This window comes from Oculina patagonica, chromosome 8, assembly GCF_052425735.1.
Source record: "Oculina patagonica isolate OP01 chromosome 8, crgOcupat, whole genome shotgun sequence".
Taxonomy (NCBI): Eukaryota; Metazoa; Cnidaria; class Anthozoa; order Scleractinia; family Oculinidae; genus Oculina; species Oculina patagonica.
In genome coordinates, this window is record NC_135765.1 from 3142536 (window position 1) to 3163216 (window position 20681).

General features: G+C 37.9%; 1 protein-coding gene and 1 pseudogene across 1 annotated transcript; both read right to left on the reverse strand.

Moving 5' to 3' along the window:
• Positions 1-210: 210 nt before the first annotated feature.
• On the reverse strand, positions 211-20599 carry LOC144662342 (autophagy-related protein 16-like). The gene is made up of 21 exons (XM_078523131.1): positions 20486-20599; positions 19151-19230; positions 17909-17946; positions 17252-17360; positions 16533-16606; positions 15560-15650; positions 14471-14560; positions 13842-13912; positions 13225-13296; positions 12886-12952; positions 12071-12176; positions 11290-11360; positions 10534-10605; positions 9994-10114; positions 9571-9631; positions 9082-9135; positions 3268-3338; positions 2809-2893; positions 2471-2518; positions 1519-1617; positions 211-433 (listed from the first exon to the last, which is right to left on the reverse strand). Exons 1-21 carry the CDS (start codon positions 20586-20588, stop codon positions 337-339), a joined length of 1680 nt encoding a protein of 559 aa, XP_078379257.1. The 5' UTR covers positions 20589-20599; the 3' UTR covers positions 211-336.
• Positions 4219-5144, reverse strand: LOC144664498 (galanin receptor 2b-like; annotated as a pseudogene).
• Positions 20600-20681: the final 82 nt, after the last annotated feature.

Below are 20681 nucleotides of genomic sequence, written 5' to 3' on the forward strand. Positions count from 1 at the left end.
TTTTTTGGGTATTAAAAATGAACTCAAGTGCCTTGGCGCGGCCTTGGCATTTTCATGGTATGATGAATAAACAAACGCAAGCATTCAATTTTTTATGTTTTTTTTTTGTGTTATCTTATTGCCCCTTTTGGCAATTTAGGGGTAATTTGACAAAGGATTTTTTGGGGGGTTATTTTTGGTCCAGGGATTTTTTTGGGTAATGTTGGAAGGTCTTGGAAGACTTAGGGATTTTTTTGGGTCCTGAGTTTTGCCTCCATTCAATCATCCCTGTCATTTACAAGCTGGAGTACCCCCCCCCCCCTGGGAGCATGCCGTCCACTGTAGGAGAGCGTGACCTCAGTATCTGTTTGTCCAGATAATTGCACGCTTATTTCGATCACAGCTGATGATGCTTGAGCCGTCAGGGTGCCATGCACACACGACTACTGAAGAACTGTTGAATAAAAAGTTAGTGTAATTAACAAGACAAGAGCCATACTACAGTCATATCATGTGAATATCACACCACAGGCAACCAGGGCCGTACCTGGCAGGGGGGCAGGGGGGGGGGATCAGTTGCCCCCACCAGGAAAACTAAATTTTTAATATAGTGTTTGATTTTGCTGGGCTATTTCTTGTAGCAATATTGGAGTTTGCCCCCGCAGTGGAGTTAAGCAGTGTTTGCCCCCGCAGACAAAAAGTCCTAGGTACGGCCCTGGTAACCAAAGTGTACTATAAGAGTTTGTATCGATTTAAAATTGAGTGTAAAATGAGCATTTGTATGGATTTAAAAAAAACTTGAAATTGAAAAGAGAGACAAGTTTGTCTCTTTTAGTGTGAGAGAGACCACTGAAAGGAAAATAATGCGCATATGGCTTTCCGAAGCACTTGAACAAACAAAAAAGGGACACCAAGTAAGGTTTTAAACTTTATTGAAGCTTTTCAAAGAAAAAAGAAGATATTTTCAATTTATTTTGAAATCCAAACAAACGCTCATTGTACGCTCAATTTTAAATCCATACAAACTCTTATAGTACGCTTCGGCTACCTGCGGTCACATCACTATAATAAATTATTTATCATTGACAACTTGAGATGGATTCCATTTTATAAATATTAATCCACTAATAAGTAACACTAGCAGTCAAAGAAACTGTTGTAGGCATTTCTTTTTCTTCTATTCTAAATTTATTAATTATTTTTTATTTTGATCACAGACTTCTAAAGCCGAAGTAGCCGAAGCGTACTATAAGAGTTTGTATGGATTTAAAATTGAGCGTACAATGAGCGTTTGTTTGGATTTCAAAATAAATTGAAAATATCTTCTTTTTTCTTTGAAAAACGTCGCGCTTGGAAGAATTTTATTGAAACATAGAACCCTTTTAAACGAAACCCTTTTTAATATTTAGAATGATTTTATTTTTTAGCTGTACATTTTTAACATTTTATTGTAATTTGCCCTGAAAAACCATTTTTGGAGAGGTAAATAAAATCTTATCTTTTTTTTATCTTTTTTTTTTTCTAAAGCAATATTCTTACTTGTGTTCTTTAAGAGTCTTGTCTAGTTTTGCTGTTGTGGCATTCCATACAAAAATACTTCCATCATGAGAGCCACATATCACATACTGGCCATCTGGACTGTGAAAAAAGAACTTATAATTAGACTGCAAGCTTTCTGCACTTTTTCTATCAAACCCGAAAGTAACTGAGAGGGAATAGTCTACCATGGAATCCTGATTTCTCAAACCCCTGAGGGAAAAGAAAATTGTTATCAGCCGACCGGTTAGCTCAGTGATAAGAGTCCGGACTGCCGTGCGTGAGGTCTCGGGTTCGACTCCCAGACCGGACCAACACTCAAGTTCTTAAAATAATTGAGGAGAACGTGCTGCCTTTGTAATTACATCTGCAAATGGTTAGGCATTCTAGTCATCTCGGGAAAGGACGATAAACCATAGGCCCCGTTTCCTGTATTTTCAGTGAACATTATAATCAGCAGGGGACGTTAAATAACCCACACACTCATCGTGAAGAGTAGGGCATGAAGTTCCCGGTGTTGTGGTCTGTTCTATAAATTTCACATTTATCTATGGGTTGGGTGGTGTGGTGAGATCATATACATGGACAGCAAGTGGCTGCCAAAGGCACCTGATATATGCTGATGTCCGGTCTCATCCAATAAAATTCTAATTGTGAAGTGATTGAGCTTTGTAAATGCACTATATAAGCACCTATATCATTCACTCATCACATTCATTCATCAGAAATCGAAGTTTGAGAAATTGGGGGTACAAAAAAAAATTAACGATAATATTGTTATTGGACTGAGTGAAGCAAATCAAAAGGAAAAAACTTTTAGTTTGAGTCATCAGAAGATTTTAAGGGTTCGCCAAATTCTCAGAAGCAATATTGAAAGTTAATTATAAATAATTATAAGACAAACAGTATGGAGAATTAGAAATGCGAGCTTGGTCTTTGATTTGTAACAAGTTACCTGAAGGATGCTCTTGTATAATCCATTGCAACTTTAAAGCCATCAGCGCTGGAAGGAAATAAAAAAAGATTTTTAATAAATTTGTTATTCTAGAAATGCCCTCTAATTGAAAAACGTATTTCTTTTGGAATACAACTCAGCTGAAACCAGAACGTAGATGCAATGTTATAAGACCAAAAATTGCTAATATCCAACCATAAAAAACCTTTGTATCTCTGTCTGTCATGTTCATCATAGAACCAACTCCCCTCCCCTCCCTGCAGGGTCGAGCACCTGCGTCTTAAACAATAACAATAACGATGATGCCAATGCCAAAAATAGAAGTCTGTATCACCCACCTACATGTCGACATGACCTGGTTCATTCTCAAGTCCAGCAACTTAACTGTGTCGTCTCTTGCACTCGCTAACATATAGTTGTTGTCTGTAAGAAATAATGAAAATAAAGCAACCTTTATTAACATATAATGAGCCCGATTGTGCAGTTCCAGGAAATATTCATACCCATCCCAAGGAAGGTCATTGGAAATTCTGAGGGGGTGAGGGTCTCAAAATCCCAAATTTTTAATGAAAAGTTTGGGGCTTAACTGGAATTTCCAGAGGGGTGGGGGGATTCAAACCAAAAAACCTTCCATGGGAGGGGTATGGATATTTTTTGGAACAACACATTTCATTCTACTTTCAATGTGAAACGAACTGGCCAAGCTGCTAATGTTGACTACGTACATGTAACTAATTAACAATAAAATTCAGAACCAGTATTTACAAGTATCTTAAGGTAAGCATGACTAAATGTACCTGGAGATAAATCTAATGATGTTATTTTCCCTTGAAGTGTTATTTCTCCAACACTTGATTGATTCTCAGATCTGGAAAAATAAAATATTAAATATGTAATGCAAAGTAAGAATAAGGAAAAGCAAAACCTTGCCTGGTTCCTGGTGGGATGCGGTGAGTCATAAATCCTTGGAAAATTGGTAATTGGTGTGGGTAAAGTTGGTGGTGGTGGTGGTGGTGGTGGTGTGTGTGTGTGTGTGTGTGTGTGTGTGTGTGTGTGTGTGTGTGTGTGTGTGGGGTGGGGGGGGGGTTGCTGTGCAATTTTCATACCCAGACCAAAACATAGTTGGGCCTTCCATTCTCTTTTAAGATTTTAATATTGTGGCTCACCTGACCTATTGTTACTGTGTTGGATGCTCGCAGGTTCAGGCTAAATTTATTTATTTTTTCTTAGAAGGACATGATAGAAATTTAAACAAAACAGTTTTAAAACCACACTAGAGTTATCATAGTCAATTCACTTTATTTATTTTACATTTTGTTTTAAAAAATGTCTTGAAAAGTTCAAACTTGAAGTTACTGTTACAAAGAATGAAAAATCATGTTGTCTGTAGTGTATCAAGTGATAAAATCTCCCTACATATGTTAAATAGACTTTCTACTATTCTCTAAAAATAAATTGAAAATATCATCATGCCCTACTGTAGACCAATATATGCTGTGCACAACACATTAAGAATGATTGTCAGTAGTTAATTAGTACAGTTTTTATCAACGAGTTCATAGTTTAATTAGAGGGGACTAACTATGACTAACTATATAAGATCAACTGCATAAATATTGAACCAGCTAGGTAACTTCTAATAGAACTAAAACAAGATCACTTTATACAAAATTTTTATGATAGAAATGTAATACAAAAATGTCCAACTGTTTTGTGAATGGTACAGTCCAAGATAAAATCATTTTACTTCAAATGTTGTGATTTTGTGGTGTAGGACTGCAGCAGAATATGATGCGTTTAAACCCATCTCGAAAATTTGTACTCCGAAAAGCATATAACATTGGATTAAAACAGAGACTACATATGAACAGAAAAGCGAACACTGCAGAAAGATCAGAATACAACTTCAAATCTACCTGACCATAAGGTTTCGATACTACAAATGTGTAAAAAACTACACTTGGTACAAAACAAACAAACAATCCAGCAGTTGCTAAGATGCATGTGATAACAAGTGTCTTTTTTTCTGAGCTGCTTTCTTCAATCACAACTGGCTCTGCGCAAATTGTGTTGGTAAAGTACAGACCTTTTATTAAGGATCCATAGCAATACGTCATTATAGTCAGTGGAAGATATGTACTGAATACTGAGTTAATGACAAAGTAAGCTTTGCTTTTTTGTTCATGTGTAAGGTCCATGGGCCAACACATGTTGTGAGGGACTCTCTCCATTCAAGAAAGACAAAGGCTGGCAAACAAATGAGAAAACTTGAGATCCAGATGAGAGCAATGGCTTGTTTGATGTTGTCGGCAGTTAACCGGTATCTTGTTCTTAAGGGTTTCAGTAAAGCGTGATATCTTTCAACTGCTAGCACGGTTAGAGTGAAGGATGAAGCCATTATGGATATTTCAATGAAAGCTGTGAGCTTGCATATAAATTTCCCAACGTCATTACTTAGATTTCGACCATTAATGTGACGGGAAGACGAATACAATGGTCTTAGCAAAATGGTGATAGCATCAGCAACAGCCAGGTTAACCAAAAGAAAATTTGTTGTTGAGTGCATTGCTGGTGTTTTGTGCACAATCCGGATCACCAAGACATTTCCAATAAATCCAAGGAGATAAATTGGAATGGCAGTGAAAAACAGGGCACTATCTAAGTTTTCAAGCATTTTTTGCTTGTTCCTCCTCAATATTACAACCTCTAGTTCTGAAAGTTTAGGCTAATGCTTCTTCACTATATCACAAATTGTTTGGATGCAAGCTAAAGCGAGCTAAAAACAATCTGTTTTTGCCTTATTTGGAAATACCAGTAATTCACCAACTCAATTAAGGCAAGGAGAAAACCCTTGACTTATTTTCAATTTTCTTATTTTCAATTGTGTAATATTCAGCAGGGAGGTAGCTAAGAAAACAATAAGCCGGCTCATCAACAAGCCAGCTGGCTTTTCTGGCCATAGCAGCTCTAAAAGTTTACCTAAGTCTTTGTTTTTATGTGAAATTTCAGCCGGATTTAAGTTCTATTTCAGCCTGTTAAATTAGCCGGCAGCTGGCCCTTAGCGACATCCCTGATTCAGCATTACAGGAATAAATAAAATAACATTTGTTTTGAAAGTTTAGCTGTCTGGCACCTGATCCCACTTGCCTGCATCAAATTCTAAAAAGGAGCTTTGAATATTTAGCAATAAAAATCTAACAATTTTTTTCATCACAAATATAATTAATTCTAGAACAGCAAACAAAAATCAGGGACTGTCAAGACGTCAGAAACATATTATAATTTTAATATTCCATTTGAGAACTTTGTTGTTTTATTGCACAGAATCCAATAATACCAGAAAAGACACATGTAGATTAAGGAAGTTTAACCATTAAGGCTTTTTCCTCAGCTGCCAGGTTTAAATAACAGCCCTACCAGCTGACAGTTAAAATTAAGATGTAAGTTTTAGATAATTTTTATGGAAAAAGCAGATGTTCTTTGATATGCCCAGGGTGAGATGAAAATAAAAATCTCAGCTTGCCCTTCAGGCAAGCTTTTCTTTTATCTTACTAGCCCAAAGTTTTTAAGAGCTAGCCTGATGGTAATTTGCATAATTAACTATATGCAAATGTGCATACAGAAGGTTGCACATGCTCTAAAAATTGTTCTTACTACTTTTGAAGACCATAAATGGCAAATAACATAAAAATATAAACTAAAACACTTACTTCAAGGCTTAAACAAACACAGTATATAAGATTTTGTGGCAACTAACTCTGTAGCTAATGTGTGAAGGATCCTTGATAGCAATGCGTTTCAAGAGACATGATCGTACATGGTGCACCCAATGCTCAAGGGTTTCAATGCATTATAGGGCGATTTCAAACACAGTTGCCATTTGCAAGTTTTCGGAAGTGATGGACTATTTTACGGCAAAGCAAAAGACTGGATGGAGCATTATGACTTCTTTTCTTATTTTGAATGGCAAAGAAGCAAAGATTTTCCAATGCGATTTTCTATGACATAATACCTGAGAAAATTTCTGTTATTCATCTTAACACAGAGAAATGTAGTCACCAAGGTGACTACATTTTGGTCGCTTTGGCAACCAGTTAGTTGCAATTTTGAGTCCTGTTTTTCCTTATGAATTGTCTGATGCATACTTATTTCGGAAGGTTGTCATCAGGAAATAAAAACAATGTAGCTTGCCCATCGGGCAACCCCTGATCAAAAGGCACTAGCCCAACGAATCATTTCACTAGCCCCGGGATATCGGACAGCACTTTTGTCACGTCCCGATGCCCCAAACACATGCTTAGTAAAAAACATAGCCATGCTAAGCGTGCAGGAGTTATTTTTTCAATTTATGGGGTGGCTTGGGGTGAGACTGGGTGATTGTTCTGTTGGGATGGTTTATGTCATGGCTTGAGCTATTTGTGTATAGCGGCCCACGGAGTCACTTTTTTGCACAAAATTTGCTTGCAAACAAAATATTTTTTACGTGCACTTTGATACATGTACATCAGAACTGTTTTATTCAATACGTAAATTTTCATCATTTAATGGAAAAACAAGTAAGAACTAATGTAATTATATACTTTTGGCTTTTTTGCCAAACACTGTAACATGATACTATTGTTTTTCTCACTTTTGTAACATGATACCTTTGTTTTTCTCGAAAAAGCCATGTCTCCATTTAACATGCTTAATAGTCATTAAAATAAAGGGCAGTACACCTGGAGTATTTGTTTCCTGTCAGAACTGTTCAACAAAGATTTTGGTTCATTTACAACATAAATTTTATTCAACAAACAAGAACTAATTGAGTTATCATATTGTCACGGAATGGCACGCTCTTATTCTGTTTTTGCTATCGATCGTAGTTGCCTTTAACAGCCAAGTTAATACCAATACCGGTTCATTTGATGATTGAACGAGATGTTTTAAAGGTATAAACACAAACGCCACTTCTGAATTGGTGAATTGAGCAAGAAGCTAAAATAACCGCCGAAAAAAAATGGACAAACATAACTTGCAATCAGGCGTTCTTAGGACAAACATGAAGCACGTGTGAAGTGTCACGCATAACGATCGTTTGTGCCATGATCTTAAAGTTCACTCTGTCATTTAGTTTTCTTTTGAAAAACCCAGTTACATGTGTATGAAAGAATCTCAATCGGATACTTGTGTGCAGCGATGTGTTAAATTTAGGTTTACGCTGGAGTTATTCGAAAGGTTTCAAATTTCTTTTGACATATGCAAATTTTGGCCAGTTGTATAACTTCTCTAAAGCTGTAATAACAATTGATGCCGTTATCTGTGTTATTAATGAAGACAAGTTTCAACCAAGAATAATTTAGGTTTTAAGAACTTTATGGCAAATTCACAAGAAATAAAACACGTTTACTTCCAATGCAACCTTGTGCCGCGCCATCCCGTCTAGTTGCCATTTGTTTATTTACGGAAGTTTGGAGTTGGCGCCGGCGGAATCAGTAATATTAGGGAATCTAAAGAAGATTCCTTTCCAGTTTCCATGTCTTCGACTCTTGTGTTGGGCCTTTTGCTGACGGCGTGTGCGTTGTAAGCAGGCGAGCCCCGGGAGGCGAGCGTTACGAAAAACACGTTTTTAATCCAGGGTTAATTCGCCACTCACCAATTCCGTCTCCTACAAATCTAAAATCTTTGAACAAAATCGCTCATTACAACCGTGTCAGATTGCTTCCCCTTTATAAACTTCAATTTGATTGGTTTTGATAGTACCTGAAATCTGATTGGTGTGACAAACAAACATACTTCACTGATCACAGGGCCTTGGGAACATCACGCCGACTAAATTGAGCTATTTTTGAAAAAATAACTCAATGATTTGAATTTATGACTACCGGTATATACAGAATATTGTCAAATTTTGCTCACTAAAATATCATACTTTGAAAAATACACTCATGATAACAACAAATTATAACAAAAAAATGGAAAAATACAACTTTAATGTTTTATGAGACAAAAGGCAGACTAACTATGCTTTTAGCAAGAAGCTTTTATCATTGATAATAATAGATTTGCCAATATGCATGTTCTTGGTATCATGAATAACAACTTGGTTTTAAAGGATCTGTGCCTCGATATTTTTTGCATTGTAGAAAATTATCTCTAAAACAGAGGAAACCTCAAAAGAAAAATGAACTCAAATTTTAAAAAAGCAATTACACTAAAGGAGTAAAAATTGATCAAAAAACAACAAATAGAGACAAGATTTGGGGAGGATCGGAGGAAATGCAGAAAATACAAACAATAAAAAATTATAATAATTGAAACTTTAGACAAGGAGGGATAATTTTAAACAAATGAGAAGCTAAAAATTCACTAGACAATTTTAAGCTGGCTTTTGTACATAGCAATACTAAAATTATGTTGAAGTTTAATTTTGGCTTGGTTTAAATTTTTTTTTTGTCTAATCTCATCATTCTATCACTTCTGTACTGTAATAACAAAAAGGCACACTGTGGCTATAATGATTAACCTACCATATTTAAACATATATACAGTTTTATAATAATTTATTTTCAAACAAAATTATGTTTATTTATGTTAACAATAAATAATAGATCCACAACTCGTTTTCTCACCTTACATCCCAGAATCTTACTGTCTTGTCTAAATGCCCACTAGCCACCTGAGACCTTCATGTGTAAAAAAATCAATAATATTGGTAAATTCCTGTGTGCTTAAAGTAGAAGAAGAAAGGTAGAAAGCTAGGCCTACACTCCATGTCAAAGGTGTTGGCATGGTTACTAAATGTATCCCTGCTTTCTAGAAAGGGTGCACATTGAAAGGGGGAAGGGGAACCTATTAAAAGTAATACATTTGCATGTGACAAAGTAAATTTAAAAATTATCCAGTCAAAAAACAATTAATGCAAATAATGTTTTGATTAGTCACTACAGGGGTACATGCAATCCTAAAAGATGTTGCAATGGGGTAAACATTGCTGAAAAAGTCTTGGTTATATAATATATTTTTACTATACACTGGTAGACTATTTGTAAGCCCAGGTTCGCATGTAACCTAATTGTGAGTTTGGGAGAGTTTAAAGTTACATGTAGTTGTTTCCTTACCCAATTCCCTCATTGATGACAATATCATTACAGCTTGACCCAGCAAATATTGTCCGTGTGCCTAAAACACATTTTAAACAAAATATTAAAAAAAAATACTGAAGTATCGTTTAAATAACGGGGTGGTGAATGGTCCTTCAGAAAATGTGTGTCTCGCAAAAATTTAGCCAAATTTCAGGGGTGTCGTTGTCTCGAATTTTTCTTTGACGCATTCTCGGAGTCTTGATTTCTTTTGCGAGGCTAAAAAGGTCTCAGGCTGGCAGAAAAGATATCAGTTTCGCTGTCTCACAGAGTCTTGCATTTACCATTTGACACCCCTCAATTATAATGTAAGTAGAAGTGATGTTACTCCCTGGTTAGCCAGTTCATGCAACCATAAAAAGACAGAGTGTAGCACAATTCATTAATTACATCAGTACTTACACACTCTGCTTCTGAGATCCCAGACTTTTAATGTTCTGTCATGACCTCCAGAAACAACTTTTGTTGCTGCTCCAAAGAATTTTGCAGACATAACCTTTTGCGAGTGGCCTGTGAGTGTGTGCTGTATAGACACAAATTTGGAACAAATCAATCACCTCATTTTTTCCAACACACTTTTGCAAACAAAAATCCTGTGATTAAATAATAGCAAAGGTGTGAGGGGCACGGTAGCTTAATGGTTAACACACTAAACCCTCAGTCAAGCAGTTCAGGTTCCAGCCCTGGCTGGCGATTTATGTTGTGTTCTTGGGTAGGGCATTTAATACTCTCAATATGCTTCTTTCCGCCCAGTTGTATAAATGGGTACTAGTGAATTAAGCATCCCATCCAGGGGGGAGTACCCAAGTCACTTCATGCTAATGAAACTGGAGTTAAGCGCTGGCTTGACTGGCAGGCCACGAGGCTTGAACACAAGCTTTAATTGCAGTAGTAGTTGACTATTTTAGTTTGATATTTTTGGCCATGAAGAATTTAACTCACCCGAAGTCTCTGATCTGCAAGTGTCCACACTCGACATGCACCTTCATGAGATCCTGCTAGAACAAGTTTTTCCTGAAAGTGAAAAAAATTGGTTAAAATGACATGAGCGGTCCATAGGGACTTCCTGTCTACTGAGAATAAATTGCAGGGGGCAACTATCTAGGGGGAACAGGGGATCATACACGGAGTATCAACAGGGAGAATTGTCTATATTAGAATTCTTCAAAAGGGTCTGCACATGGGGTGGGGGGATAATCAGCAGGGAGTTATACACAAAATAATCAACTAGGATATTTATCAATCTTGTCATTACCATGCCCCGGTTGTTCGAAGGCTGGATAACGCTATCCACCGGATAAATAATCGCTATCCAGTGGATAGCCTAGTATGTTTTGCTAACACTTATCCGCTGGATAGCGATTTATCCGGTGGATAGTGTTATCCAGCTTTTGAACAACCAGGGCTTGATTTATAAGTGATTTGTTCCAGTATTGGTTTTGTTTCTGAGACATTACATTTGCATCAACAAAAGGATACATTTAAATTACTCATTGAATCTGAGTCAGCAGATCTTTCCTTAGAAGAAAGAAAACTCTCCCATTCAGCACTTTTCAAAATATGGTCGTAAAAAATTTTGGACAAAGGGAAAGTCCATGTTTAATGCAGTAGTTGCTTAAACTTCATGTCCAGACTGTGGATAACCCTTGTTACATGCACAGCTTCTAGTGTGAACCCACGGTATTATAAGGACCTCACCTGAGGGTCAATTTGTACCGACATGATGCCTGCATTACTGCCGTGCATGATACCTTTACATGTGTAGTTTCCTGCATTTGAAAAACATCATATAGCATCACATCACAAAAAGACAGAGAAGAGGGAGGAGGTAGCATACAGCTTAGAAACCTCTGAGTGAAAAAACTTAATATTCAAGTGCTTCATTTTGCCAGTGCATAAATTGTGCTACCTGTAACAGAAAGTTTCTAAGAGAATTACAACTCCCAGGCTGGAAGGAGTGCTGGTCCACCCCAAGTTATCCCATATGGATAGTGATACCACTAGTCTGGTTCTCATCCAGAGTCTAACAAACTATATGGCCACTGCAGTGACCCTCCACAGACAGGGAGGTGTGGTTGCCTAATATATTGTTATTAGTACACTGGACTCTAGATCGAGCAGTCTGGGTTCAAGCCCTGTAGACCTGGAGTCATTGTCGTAGTTAAGTATTCTCCATCCAGCAGTATATGGGTACAGACTTATTGAATGATAGGGGCCAGTGCAAACCAAGACCACTGTACCTCTGACCTCAGCAGGGGTTTTAAAATGTTTTGAAGTAGGCGTCAGCAACTGGAAGAGTAGGCGGCTGTGACAAGCCGAGCTTGTTTGTCGCAAGCTGACTGCCATGGCCAAAGTAACCGGCGACATAATATCAAGTAGCTGGTGGAACTTCGGCAGGTGCTGGCTTGTTTTGAAAACCCTGCCTCAGGTAAAATTACAAATAAAGCATGCAAATGGAATTGTAAGAGTTAAGTCATACCATTGACTTGCTCCCAGACCTTGACTCTTCTGTCTGCTCCTCCCGTTACAAATAATCTTCCTGACATACTGAATCTTGCTGCATTTACTTCGCCTTCATGGGCATCCTGTCAAGAAATATTAATAGAATTCAACAATGGCTAGTTTTGGCAGGTGAACATTAGCAATCTCTCAAACAAGGATGAGACCAGAATTCTCAAGAACAAGCCCCTCCTTCCCCACAAAAAACTACTTATTAAGGACAAAATACCAGGACAATGGCCAGTGCAATAAAACAAAACCTCGTTATTTAAATTTAGATGGACAGGTGTTTACTGGTCGAAAAAGGAGAAAAACTTTCCCGCCAAAACTAAACTTGAGCACGGCCGCCAACTGCACGATGTTTGCTGATGAGTACTCAGACTGGCATAGTAAGGTCGGTGTTCCCAAATTGTTCGCTAAATTCTGAATTTCGGGTACGGTTAATTCCTAATCATACCTTTTTGGTACACTTCGACGGCATATCAGGCTCGTTTGGTCTCGCCATGGGTATTTTGGCTTGACACAAAATAAGAACCATGGCTCGACCAAACTCGCCTGATATGCCTCCGCGTCTCTTTCCACCTAGGTGTATAAATGGGCACTGGCAAATTAAATACTAGGGGGAACCCTGCAATGGCCTAGCATCTCATAAAGGGGTGGGGGAGTATAAATACTGATAAGCCATTAGGCTTGAAGGCAGACTAAGCCATAATTATAATAGTTATCCACCCTGCACAAACTGATATTTTCAACATGTTAAAAACATGTTAAATGACTGCTATATACTGTACTTACAAACTTTTTGTCAGGAAATGATGGGACAGATATGATTGCACAGAATGGTATGCCTGGCTGATCAGAACTGAAAGTCAAATTACAAAGTACGAAGTCAGCATGATCACCCATTTACTGACTGTGAATTTCATTTAATTTTCTCCAGCTTGTTAACACCAAATCTATACAGGCGATTGTTCATTAGAGGTTCTTTAAATTTAAAAACTACAAGCGGTTAGGATACAATTAAAATTAAATTTTGAAGGGATACAAACTTTGGAGAGAAAAACCTAAATGTTGTACAGCTACTCTGTATCTGGTGGCAGTATTATAAGCCCAGTATAATCTAGTCGGACCTACTTTGGTATATTTACATGAACTTGTTCTCTCGCTGCATCTATAAGAGCTCTCTGGAGCTGTTCTTGTCGTCGTCTAAGGGAGAAAACAAGCATTACAGTAAAATTATCATGTGTAAAATTATCAAGTTGTACAATGAAGATGTATGTCCTATGCATGAAAATATTTAACACTTAATCCCAAGGGAAACAGTTAATCTCGGTTCCTGAGAATCTCATTTTTTCCCAAGGCAGAGCCATGAGTTTCAATGTGATGTTTATTATCGTGCTTACCCAAGGGTTTTAACAACACATGTTTATGCAGGCATTTTGTCCATTACTTTTGAAACAAGCTTATAAAATCAAACAAACTAATTTCAAACAAACCTTTCTAATTGTGGAGAGACAGTAGTGGCTTTAGATGACAAGCAAAACACCAAGTAACAGTAGTTCAGAACTTAGGGATATGAATTTTTTTTAATCACAGAGAATAGTAATGCAGAAGTATAGCAAACACGAATTACTTTTGACACTAAGTGAAAATTGCTCTTAAATAACTGTTCTAATAGGATACGAAGTTAACCAAAAGGCAACTCTTGGGAAAAAAAGAATTCCAAATAAATTCTTTTTTGTTTGAATCACCTTGTTTGAGTTTCATTTTCAGCATTTACTTTATCTGCATCTTTTGCTTTTTGCGCCATCCATCTTGATACCTGTGCAAATTCAAACTAGCAAAAATTAATTTTTCTTAAAAGATCATTGTGTGGTTCCAGAAAATGTCTTTACTCCCTGCAGAGGGGATTGGGAGTTCCTGGAGGTGGAAGAGGTCTCAAAGGCCAAAAACATTAACTAAAGGAAATGTATGAAACTTAATTGGAATTTCCAGATTGGGGGGAGGGGGGGGGGTCCTTAAGAAAAATCCCTTCCACACATTGCTAAGAAAGAAAACCTATTTTAACTAAGACTTTTAAAAGAATGGAAATGGCTAACAGTAAATATTAAAAAAAATAAATAAATAAATAGGAATCAAACAATAAGCCATTTCCGAGTCAACTTTTGCCTCATTTCAAAACGACTTCCTTGTATGAAACCATTCAAATGAACTTTGATTTGCATGAAAATGGACATGCAGTTCAAACACATTTACATATATATGAACAGTTTTGCACGAAGACGCATTTTGAAACAGAGGCAAAAGGCAACTCGGAAATGGTCTATTTGCAATGGCATATTCATTCAATCATTCATTCTATCAGCTGTCATAAACTCACAAGATCTTGATTATCTTCTTGTAGTTTTCTGTATTTTTCATCTAAAGCCGAGTAAGCAAGCTGTAAGGCCTGAAGTTCATCTTTTACCATCTACACAACAACAAAAAAAGGAATACTGAAATGAGAACTTTGTTAGATCCAGAGGAAATCTTACATGCTGGTAATGATTGTCGTGTTTGGATGGGGGAGTGGGATGAGAACATTTTTTTGGGCACCAGAGGGATGGTCAGGGGTCAGTTAGCAGCCCTCGCAACACCTCATATGAATGGCTTGCTATCCTTTGAGAGAAAAATAGAACAAACAACAGGAACAATGTCCCTAGCCCCCAAAACAACAGCAACTTACACTAAAGGACCATGGGAGGTGCGGTGGCCTAACGGTTAGTGCCTCGGACTCCGGATCAAGCAGCTCGGCTTCGAGACCTGGCTGGTGCCCTTTACTCTCATAGTAGACATGTTACACTCATAGTGCCTCTCTCCACCCAGGTGTATAAATGGGTACCAGCAAATTTACTGCTGGGGGGTAACCCTGTGATGGACTAGCATCTCATCCAGGAGGTAGTAGAAATACTCCTAGCCACTCAATGCTACAGAAACCGGGATAAGCTCTGGCCTGATGAGCCACTGCCGGGGGGGCGACACATTACCGACAGTCTACCACAATAGTGAAATTGTTTAATTAGGTGTGGTCTCTTGTGGGAGGCGCGGTGGCCTAATGGTTAGTGCGCCGGACTCCAGATCAAGGGGTCCGAGTTCGAGCCCGGCCAGGGTCACTGTGTTGTGTTCTTAGGCAAGACACTTTACTCTCATAGTGCCTCTCTCCACCCAGGTGTATAAATGGATACTGGCAACATAATGCTGGGGGGGGGGGGGGGTACCCTGCAATGGACTAGCATCCCATTAAGGGGGGAGTAGAAATATTCCTAGCCACTTTACGCTACAGAAACTGGGATAAGCTCCGACAGTGTGGGCCGCATGGCTCGTGGCTTCCCTTTATATAGGTGTGGTCTCTAATGTGGTCAGCATGCATAACAGTAAATTGTTGCTAAGGAATAAATAAATAATTTACTGCAGGAACGACAAATTTTACCTGACAAGTTGCATCTAATTCCATTATTTTTTGATGAAGGTGCTGACACTCCTGGTCAACAGATTCTTTATTGATGGTTAAATCTTGCAACCTGAAAAAAATTAATGACAATGATGACATTTTAAATGTTACTTATTGATAAATCTCACTTGTTTACAACTAAGTGATGCATTCAGGCATCCACACCTCCATAAAGTTAAATCAAGGGAAGGAAATTGCATCTTTGAGCTGAATGTTCATGCAGAAACAATAGCAGAAACAGCCAACATTCTTAACAGACCTTCTGCTTTAAACATGCTGCTCAAAATACAAACTCCCTTTACTACTTTCCATAGAGCGGTTTTCACTTGAGTGTCGAAAGTAAATTGCGTTTGCTTTGGTTTTGCATTACTACGCTCAGTGATTGGCTTAAAAATCTCGCGCCACTTTCTCAGCCAATCAGAACTAAAACCAAAACCAATCGTGACTCGCTCGCGCACGTTTTCCCGCGCTTCGTGTCGGCGACATGTATTTGCTTCGAGTTTTGATTGGTTTACTGGATTGTCTGTGTTCTTTGTGATTGGCCAAAGTAATTACTTTGGTTTTGGTTTTACGACACTCAATTGAAAACTGCTCTATATTTTTACTATGTTAATTCTGAGATTTTGGTGGAGCATTTTGTCTTCTTTTTTCACAAGAGTATAGTCACACAAACGTTTGAGAAATAACTAAAATCTTTTTGTTCGACTGTGGGAGGCATGGTGACCTAACGGTTAGTGCAATGGACACCAGGTGTATATTAAAAGGGTACCGGCAAATTTACTGCTGGGGGTAACCCTGTGATCAACAAGCATCCCGTCTAGGGCCGAGTAGACTAAAATACTCCTCGTCCCTTCATGCTATGGAAACCAGGAAATGCTCTGGCCTGATGGGTCACTATGCAGACTTTACCCTTTGTTGGTGACTATTGGAATTTAAACCCTTTTCTACTCACTGTCCATCTTTGGTAGCTAGTTCCTGCTCCTTTTGTCGTAAGGTATTGTTGAGTTCCATCAGCTTCTGAGCATTCTAATAATTATTATTATAATAATGATATAAATAAATAAAAAACTTTGTAAAAATGTTTTGTTAGTTAAATTTTGGCTTTTTTAAGACTTTCATCCAAACAGGTTAAAAAAATTAATATTCAAGATGACCATGTTTTGAATGGGTGCACAGAAGAAACTTTAGTGGTGAACAATAAAAACAAACATAATGCTTTTCTGTCCGGGTCTGATAATTGCCCCTAATAAATTTGACGTTCTAAAAAAACTGTGGAAACATTTCTTATTTGTCCTACCAAACTTCAACTTGTGTTTCTATTTTAAAAACAGTTGGACTATAAGCCTGAGTTCTGCGAGTTTTCTATGGGCAAAATTGATGGTCAATAGCGTGCAATTCCTTGTTTATTATTTATAAGTACCTTATTCTTACTATTTTTCACATGTACTTAATTCGCGAAAAATTCAAGAGCCGAGTTTCGCAAGTATTAATTTCCGCAATTGCAAGAAAAATTAGTGGAAAAGTGTATCAAATTTCGCGATTTTGTCAGTGTTTTATGGACCAGTCGTTTTTGAAATCGCGAAAATCGCGAAAATTAGTAAGAATAAGCTAACTTAAATCAATATTTTAAAGATAGCTGCTAATGAGAAGTTAGTTATACATCAGAGTTACCTCTCCTTTCTGTCTGTGAAGCTCTGTAAGTTCTTCTTGTAACTTGAAGAGTTTTTGTTCCAATGCAGCTGCCTTTTCTGATCCACCCCCTCCCCCTCCGCCTGTCACACTAAAGCAGAACAAAGAAATTTGCTAAGTCAAATGTGAAGGGAGGGGTGGGTCAGTTGACATGACCCAAGAATGTGGATCAAAACATTTTTTATTAATTTCTTGAATTGCTATCAGTATTTTAACAAAAATGTGCTGTGCTGTCCCAAAATATTTAAAAATACTGGGACAGAACTTGATAAATTATTAGTGATTACTTTACATTCTGGTCAAAAGAATAATTTATTATTAATACCAATATTGAAAATTTATTTGCAAGTACCGTATTTTCTCGATGAAACGCCGGGCCCCGAATAAACGCCAGGTCTCCAAGGTAGAGTGGTAAGTAAGCCTTTCAGGTATTTATTCGAGGTGTAATATGCTTTAGGTATGATGGCAAGATACATTCATGTCACAAATAATGATTAAAAACCCTTGTTTAATAAACATTTTGCTCGAATAAACTGCACCATTCAAATAAACGCCGGATCTATAGTGCCTAGTTTGAAATAAACGCCGGGGGCTTTTAATTGAGAAAATACAGTACTACCAATCATGACATTTGCATACCTTAATTCTTGAACACGTCCTTGAAGTTCAAGTTTTTCCTGGAGAAGAAAAGAAATGGAGCTGCAGTCAATTCCAGGTTGTAAACAACATGTTTAAGCTTAGGCACCTGTCAGTGTTAAGCCCCAGGGTGAGGGGAGGGGGGCAGACCCAGGGAAATTTGACATTTTCATGGAAGCCAGATTCAAATCTCCCACCCCTAGGCACCTAGTGAATGTCAAATCCCCACCCCTTTGGAAAAAAATTTTCTGTTAGAGATGGCAGCCATGTTAAATTCCCAACCCAGGGCAGCACCCAAGTGTCAAAAGCCGTTCCCAGGGGAAGGCTGGTTGAGTCAATTTCCTGATCCACACCCTCTCCCCAGGGCTTAACATTATCAGGTGCATTACAATGTGATTGGGACTCATACTGAACATATCTATATGATTTGTTTTGAAGACTCCTTAGCCAGTACAATGGCAGATCCATATTGGGGCAGCAGGGTAGGGATGGGGGATATATGTACAAAGCGAAGATAAGGTGAAGAAAGGTCTTTCCTTGCTCAAAACAAAGTTGGAAAAGCTGAAAGTTTCGTGGGCTTTGAACCACAAGCTTCTATATACAGTCAACTCTCTCTTAACAGACACCTCCATAAGACGGACACCTCCATAAGACAGACACCTGGTGATGGTCCCTGCCGTTTTTCAGTCATTTTACTGTAACTAAACTCCCTATAAGAAGGACACCTCTCTAAGACGGACAATGGACACTTTGAAATCATTAACCGACACTTAAGAAGTGCTTTTTATCATGTTTTATTAGTGAAAATACTTCCAAACTTCGTATCGACCTAAAGCAAAGTTAGTCAGCGCCCTAAGGACACGTGTATACCAAGCTTACCAACCAAAAACAATGACGCTTTAACTGATTACTTCTCTGCCTACGTGTATGGACACTAAAGAGGTCGTTTTCTACTTACAGTATTACAGTTTGTAGAAGCTCTCAATTTTTGCTTTAACAAGCAGATACAGTCCTTTTATTATTTTAGTCTTGTTGCAGTTAGCGAAGATTTGTTGCATTGTGCAAAGGTTTAGCTTTAATATCTCAGAATTACTGGTGTCATGTTACCTTGACTCTCTAAAAGGCGGACACCTCTCTAAGACGGACAGCTGCGGCCGGTCCCGAAGGTGTCCGTCTTAGAGAGAGTTGACTGTATAGGCATACTGACAAGCTGCCAGATACTCTGTGGCAACTATACGTGCTAACCTGTTGCATATGAGCGACTTGTATTTCCAGTTGAACCACTCTTGATTTTGCAGTATCTGCATTCTCAAATAACTTGTTGTCTGTTCAAAATAAAACATGCAAAAGTAAAAAAGTAAGAAACTATTTGGTAAGATAAATTAAATAAATTCAAAAATTAACTTACTGCCATGGATAAATTTCTCATCTGAAAGTGGACACAGAGATAAGCTAACAAGATTAACATATTTTTCACATAAATGAAATGATTTGCATGGCATAGAGAAACAAGCATTGACACAATTCCTTACTGTGTTTCCACCAATTTAAGCAACTGGGGAAAAGAAACCTGAAAAAAATTCAGGGCTTCAACAGGATTAGATCCCACGACATCTGTGATACAGATGCGATGCTCAACCACTTGAGCTATGATTAATTACACATTGGGAGCCAGATACGGCCTGGCCAAATGAAGACGCAAGTTTTCAGCTTGCGTCCACTCGCATCTCCGTTAGGCCAGGACTTGCATGCACTTGCGTTGACTTGCTATGAATTGCGTTAACTTTGTTGAGATCAAATTTGCACGCAAGTCAACATAAGTTTTTCACTGTTTGGCCACCCAACACAAGTCTTGCTGTTAACTTCAAGTTCTGAATTGCAACATATGCAGTAGCATTGAAATGGCTTTTTCTGACAACTTGCATGCACTTGCCAAATGCAAGTTTGTACGCAAGTTCAACTTGCAAGTAATTGCATCCACTTGCATTACCGTTTGGCCAGCGCTAAATATGACAACAGAAATAATTTCTGCTGGTTTCTGGGGGAGAAGGTAAAGTCAGATTTCAATATTTGTCAACACTGTGTTGAAAAATATTAAAATTTTGAGAAATTTTTTACATTTCAATTTTTCAATATTTCATTTTCAACTTGATTTCCATGCACAAGTATCTTACCAACAGAAAAAAAGAAACATACGTGCTAATCTTATTATATCCGAACCAGATTTGATTTTATAACCTATGTCACTTGAATGCAATCGATATCAAATATGCAATGAAGCGATTCAAGGACGAAATCTCTGTTTACATGAACTGTCATGTAACTAGCTTGAATCTTTTCTTTTCGCAGCAATAATTTGTGAATTTTTAAGACACATTAGATCAAATAACTTATTTTGATCCCTCTTTGATTGCTGTAAGCTTCCGGATGCACAGTTCCGTAATTTAAACCGCGAAAAATATGCATGATGTTTTTTTAGTCTTACCAAAATATGCTTTGTGCACAATTTTGCGATAATATGCTGCGAAGCTTGTAACATTCTAATACGAACAATAACGAAGAACTGAAATATTCACTTACGTTCCCTGATAATATCTCTAAAGCAGTGCCATTCAACACGATCTCTGGCTTCAAGCTTCCTTGATATTATTTTCCTCCAACTTTGCCGTTCCCCTCGCGCCATCTTGTATGACTGGGGATGAACGTCCTACTCTGGCCGAGCGGGACATGGTACTGACAACCTCGACTCAATCTCGTACCCAGCGGTCAAACGTTT